The 6,524-nt window shown below is 40.4% G+C and overlaps 1 protein-coding gene across 1 annotated transcript; it reads left to right on the forward strand.

Annotated features, from left to right (window-relative positions):
- The first annotated feature begins 316 nt into the window (after window positions 1-316).
- Window positions 317-5,052, forward strand: LOC118485113. Its single transcript, XM_035981364.1, has 7 exons — window positions 317-650; window positions 731-2,389; window positions 2,591-2,703; window positions 2,800-3,288; window positions 3,511-4,038; window positions 4,129-4,196; window positions 4,386-5,052. The coding sequence occupies exons 1-7, from the start codon at window positions 446-448 to the stop codon at window positions 5,050-5,052; spliced, it is 3,729 nt and encodes a 1,242-aa protein (XP_035837257.1). The 5' UTR covers window positions 317-445.
- Window positions 5,053-6,524: the final 1,472 nt, after the last annotated feature.

Genomic DNA, 6,524 nt, shown 5'->3' on the forward strand with positions numbered 1-6,524 from the left:
CCACCCCAGTAGTTGTGATGTGATGATCTTACTTTTGGTTACGAAGATTGCTCGTGGAAGAAACTTTACCTTTTTGTATATTGTCTAAACTTGTAAGCCAAGGTGATGTAGCCTTGAGCTCTTTTGGATCCTTCACGAAACAATGTAACAAGTTTGAATGATATGTAAATTATGGTATTTTATTTTGACGCGTTGTATTTTGTTCTTTTCATGATTATTATGATGTTGTGGTTGTTATGGTGTGATACTTTTATGACACTGCAATTATTATGATGGTGATTAATCATATAATTGTTATTACTCGTGCACTCATGATTGTCGGTGATACTTGTCAATGTCATCATATGGTTATTACGATTGGTTGTATTCTTATATTCGTACATGGTTGGCAATATTTGTTGAAATATATGTCTAAAATTCTTTTGATATTTTACATCAGAATACCATGGCTCCGAAACGAAGAAATACTCGTAAACAACCGAATTACCAACTTCCCACCACGGAGGCAGAATTGGAAGCTTTGTTGGAACAGCGCATTGCTACCGCCATTGCACAGTATGAAGCAAACCGTGTCGATTCCAGCGGCGGTACTGGAGGCTCCGGAGGTTCTGGACCTGGAGGATCAGGAACGGGTGGGAACATTGTGATTGGTAATAGTTGGTTTTGCATGGCATTCTATGGATTTTCTTGATTATGTTATTCTTGTAATAATTATATCTTGATAATTCAGGAGGTACTACCATTCCAGGGTGCACTTATAAGGCGTTCCTCGACTGCAAGCCTCTAAACTTCAATGGTACCGAGGGAGCTGTTGGCTTTGTACGTTGGGTGGAGAAGACGGAATCGGTGATCCGTATCAGCAAATGTACCCCGGAACAAACGGTGATGTATGTTACTTGCCTCTTTCTGGATGAGGCGTTGACTTGGTGGAACCTTCAGGTTCAAACATTAGGTGATGAGGCCGCTTATGGGATGACATGGGAAGGACTTCGGGAATTGATGCGAGAAGAGTACTGCTCGAGAGCTGAAATCCAAAGACTAGAGACAGAATTTTGGAATCTAACTATGATCGGCGCTGATGTTGCGGGGTATACGCAACGGTTCCATGATTTGTCCAGGGTAGTTCCCTACCTTGTGACACCGGAGTTCAAGAGAATCGAACGATATATATGGGGTTTGGCACCTGAAATCCGTAGCATGGTTACCTCGTCTCACCCTGCTACAATTCGAAGTGCAGTGAGCCTAGCTGTTAGTTTAACTGAAGATGCGGTGCGCATGGAGACCCTAACTAGGAAGGGAAGTGACAAGAAGGATTCAGTCGATGAATCAAAGAGTTCGGGTAAGCGGAAATGGTCTAACTTCAAGAAGGGTAACAACGCTACAAACCAAACTGCAAAAACTCAAGATGTGAAAGCTTTCTCTGCTACTGCGAACGCAACAAGCTCTGGTCCAAGAAAGTATACGGGTCCTCTACCCAAGTGCAACAAATGTAACTACCATCATGTGGGCACTTGTGAAAGTGCCAAATGTAAAAGGTGTGGAAAGGTGGGACACAAAATGGAAACTTGTAGGGTGGTGTTACCAAAGAAGGACAAAGGATGCTACGAGTGCGGTGCCGAGGATCATTTCAAGCGGCAATGTCCTAAGTTGAACCCAGCTAAGGGTCGAGCCTTCGTGATTGGAGCTAAGGATGCTCGTCAGGACCCGAACGTAGTTACGGGTACGTTTCTTCTCAATAATCATTATGCTTCAATTCTTTTTGATACTGGTGCCGACCTTAGCTTCGTATCTACCGACTTTAAACGTATGTTGAATTTAGAGTCAAGCAAGCTAGATATACCCTACTCTATTGAATTGGCCAATGGAAAGTTGGTTAAGTCATATGAGGTTGTTAAGGGTTGCATGTTGGTCTTGTGCAATCAAGAATTTAGTATAGATCTTCTACCGGTCCAACTGGGTAGCTTCGATGTCATAGTCGGCATGGATTGGTTGTCGAAAAACCATGCCGAAGTGATTTGTCATGAAAAGATAATTCGTATTCCTCTATCCGATGGTGAGACGCTTTCTGTCCATGGAGAAAGACGTGGAACCCCATTGCGAATTATTACTTGCATGAAGGCCCAAAAATGTCTACGGAAGGGTTGTTTCGCATTCTTGGCGCACGTAGTTGATAAGAAGACAGAGGAGCCTAAACTTGAGGATATTCCTGTTGTGAGGGAATTCCCTGAAGTCTTTCCTGAAGACTTGCCAGGATTGCCCCCACAAAGGCAAGTCGAGTTTCGCATCGACTTGGTCCCAGGAGCTGCCCCTGTAGCTAAATCGCCTTACCGTTTAGCTCCGTCAGAGTTGCAGGAATTATCTAACCAACTTCAAGAATTGCTAGACAAGGGTTTCATCCGACCGAGTTTCTCGCCTTGGGGAGCTCCGGTCTTGTTCGTGAAAAAGAAAGATGGAACCTTCCGTATGTGTATAGATTACCGAGAGTTGAACAAGCTCACTATCAAGAATAAGTACCCTTTACCAAGGATCGATGACTTGTTTGATCAACTTCAAGGTTCTAGTTTCTATTCGAAGATTGATTTGCGTTCAGGCTATCATCAGTTGCGAGTTCAAGAGGAGAGTATTCCCAAGACGGCGTTTAGAACCCGTTACGGTCATTATGAGTTTCTTGTCATGCCTTTCGGCTTGACTAACGCACCGGCCGTATTTATGGATTTAATGAATCGCGTGTGCAAACCTTACTTGGACAAATTTGTGATTGTTTTTATTGATGATATATTAATATATTCGCGGTCGAAGGAAGAGCATGAGCAACATTTAAGGCTTATTCTCGAATTGCTGAAGAACGAGAAACTATACGCAAAGTTTTCGAAATGCGAATTTTGGATTCGCGAGGTACAGTTTCTCGGTCATGTGGTAAACGAGAAAGGGATTCATGTCGATCCGTCCAAGATAGAGGCTATAAAGAACTGGGAAGCACCAAAGTCTCCAACTGAAATACGCCAGTTTCTAGGATTGGCGGGGTACTATCGACGATTCATTGAGAATTTTTCAAAGATAGCACAACCTTTAACCGCCTTGACCCAAAAGGATAAAAAGTTTGACTGGGGAGATAAACAAGAATCAGCGTTCCAGTTACTTAAAGAGAAACTTTGCGGTGCTCCAATTTTGTCTCTACCTGATGGTACGGATGATTTTGTGGTTTATTGTGATGCCTCGCATCAAGGTCTAGGTTGTGTGTTGATGCAACGAGACAAAGTCATCGCTTATGCATCGCGTCAGTTAAAGGTCCATGAGAAGAACTACACCACCCATGATTTGGAATTGGGTGCGGTGGTGTTCGCTTTGAAGATTTGGCGACATTATCTCTACGGTACACGGTGTACCATTTTCACGGATCATAAAAGTCTTCAACATATATTTGATCAAAAAGAATTAAATATGCGCCAACGTCGCTGGGTGGAGTTGTTGAACGACTATGATTGTGAGATAAAGTATCACCCGGGCAAGGCCAACGTTGTTGCGGACGCCTTGAGTCGGAAAGAAAGGGTTAAGACTTTACGTGTTCGTGCGTTAGGATTAACAATCCAAACGAGCCTCACCACCCAAATTCGTGACGCACAACGTGAAGCTCTTAAACCGGAGTTTATTAAGGAAGAATCTTTGCGCGGCATGGAACAACAATTGGAACCTAAGGAAGATGAAACGTTGTACTTCATGGGTCGTGTTTGGGTTCCATTGTTTGGCGGGTTACGTAATATAGTTTTAGATGAAGCTCATAAGTCGAAGTATTCGATTCATCCAGGTGCTGATAAGATGTATCATGATTTGAAGGAATTTTATTGGTGGCCCAATCTTAAAGGCGATATTGCGACCTACGTGGGAAAGTGTTTGACTTGTTCTAAAGTTAAGGCCGAATATCAGAAGCCATCTGGCTTGTTACAACAACCTGAAATCCCGATATGGAAATGGGAACAAATTTCTATGGATTTCATTTCAAAGTTACCTAGAACATCTAAGGGTAATGACATGATTTGGGTAATCGTGGATCGTTTGACAAAGTCCGCACACTTTCTACCTATCCGCGAGAAGGACAGTATGAAAACGTTAGCGGAATTGTATATCAAGGAAGTAGTGGCACGTCATGGGGTGCCTGTTTCTATAATCTCTGGCAGAGATGGCCGTTTTATTTCAAGGTTTTGGCGTTCCTTCCAAAAGGCATTCGGATCTCGCGTAGATCTAAGTACGGCCTATCATCCTCAAACGGATGGCCAAAGTGAAAGGACCATTCAAACACTGGAGGACATGCTCCGTGCATGTGTGATGGATTTCGGTGGAAATTGGGATACTCATTTACCATTAGTAGAGTTCTCGTATAATAATAGTTATCACACGAGCATCAAAGCTGCTCCATTTGAGGCTTTGTATGGAAGGAAGTGTCGGTCCCCGTTGTGTTGGGCGGAGGTCGGTGAGAAACAGTTGATTGGTCCAGAATTGGTTCAAGAAACCACGGACAAGATTTTTCAGATCAGAGACCGTATCAAGGCGGCTCGTGATCGTCAGAAAAGTTACGCGGACGTTGGGCGTAAACCCTTAACCTTCGAGGTCGGAGACAAAGTTTTGCTAAAAGTCTCACCTTGGAAGGATGTTGCAAGGTTCGGTAAGCGTGGTAAGCTTAATCCGAGGTATATTGGGCCGTTCGAGGTTTTAAGCAAGGTTGGTACCGTCGCGTACAAACTAAAGTTGCCCGATGAGCTTAGTAGCGTTCATAACACATTCCATGTGTCGAACTTGAAGAAGTGTCTAGCCGACGAGACGCTTATCATTCCTACAGATGAAATCTGTATCGATGACAAACTCCACTTTATTGAAGAACCGGTCGAGGTTACGGACTGGAAAGTCCAAAAGTTGAGGAGGAGTCGTATTAAATTGGTTAAAGTTCGCTGGAACTCCAAGCGTGGACCTGAGTTTACATGGGAACGCGAGGATCAAATGAAGACAAAGTATCCCCACCTATTTGAGAAGACTCCTGTTCAGGATGACTCGGCTTGAATTTCGGGACGAAATTCTTTTAACAGGGGGAGAATGTGACAACTGGCAAATTTTCAGGTTAATCCGTACGACTTAATCACTATTTATTTATTATATCACAGGCATTTAGACTTAATTATATGACTAATTGAGTCCATAAAGTCTAGCAATGTCCGGGTAAATGCATGGGTTCGCATTTGATGTCGTTTGGGATCGTCTTATCGTGTAGCGATAAAAGTATATATATATATATATATATATATATATATATATATATATATATATATATATATATATATATATAAAAACAAGCGTTAGTGGATTATCCAGTAGACTATAAAATACTGAAATTGGTCCAACATGTCTAGAACATCAAATCGATGGCATTATTTCGTGTTTGGCGTGAAAAATATATAAGCCATATTACGGACCTTAAGTATGGTAATTTATTGTTTTAGCGCGTATAAATTAGTTTTTTTATTATGAATTATAATTTATACACTATTAATTTTTACCCAAACTATGTGTTGTTAGATGGTTAATTGTTGCCTAATATTTTGATGACCCTATATTGCAAGAGTTAGCGATAATTAACATAAAACACAATTTAAACAACACCAAACATTATCAAGATACTTTATGGAGACATAATAGATTGCATATTGACTTTTGCAACCCAACCCTCCATCCCTAAACACCCCTTACGTCTAACCCCATCCCACCCATATTCTTTTTCTTGTTGACCAATCTAAAGGAGCATGGTGTGTGTAAGGTGTTTGAAAATGATGGTGACTTAAATCTTTCTAGAAATATATATAAAAAAAAAAACCACATGATCATATCTTCTTTCATTTTAACACTTTTCAACATAACAAACCCTTACTTTGCTCCCTATTCCTACGGCCAACAATATTCAACTTGAAACCCTTCCATTTTCTTCACAAATTCACTAAATTTAGCCTAAAAATACCTTCTTTTGAGATCCAAGAAGCTTGGAGCTAAACTTTGAAGTTGAATCTAGATACCCAAGCATCTGTCATCATTTGGAGTGTATTAAACTTCCCTAGCTTATCTAGTGGTATAACATCTCATCCTATCTTGTTGTTTTAGTTAAATGTCTATTTATGCAAGTATCGTTCACCTAATGAGATGTTATAGTATTCTTTTGATAAATCTAAGTAAATCAATTGTTAAAATGGAAGTCTTATTTGGGTGATTTTGGTAGAAAAGTGTGTATGACATGGTTGGGTTTGTCAAGTGGTTGATTAGTATGTTAAAATACAAGTTTGATATGTTTTAACGGTAAATCTTGGTTGTTAAGATTTGGAAGATTGTAAAAGTGGGTTTAAGCATATTTGGACATGTTAAGTATATTTTTAATGAAATATAATTTAACATGTGAAATACGGTGAATATGAATTTTTAAAGTGTATATTATACTTTTTGATAAATTTGGCATAATATAGTTTTAAAATGATGAATTGTATGCTAAG

Source organism: Helianthus annuus, chromosome 12 (genome assembly GCF_002127325.2).
Source record: "Helianthus annuus cultivar XRQ/B chromosome 12, HanXRQr2.0-SUNRISE, whole genome shotgun sequence".
Classification (NCBI taxonomy): Eukaryota; Viridiplantae; Streptophyta; class Magnoliopsida; order Asterales; family Asteraceae; genus Helianthus; species Helianthus annuus.

Bases quoted from the DNA above. Each gene is read 5' to 3' on its own strand.
- LOC118485113 (XM_035981364.1), top strand. From the start codon at position 446: ATGGCTCCGAAACGAAGAAATACTCGTAAACAACCGAATTACCAACTT. The intron at 651-730 runs GTAATAGTTGGT...TTGATAATTCAG, and splicing joins GGGTGGGAACATTGTGATTG to GAGGTACTACCATTCCAGGG. The intron at 4,039-4,128 runs GTAATCGTGGAT...TTGTATATCAAG, and splicing joins AGGGTAATGACATGATTTGG to GAAGTAGTGGCACGTCATGG.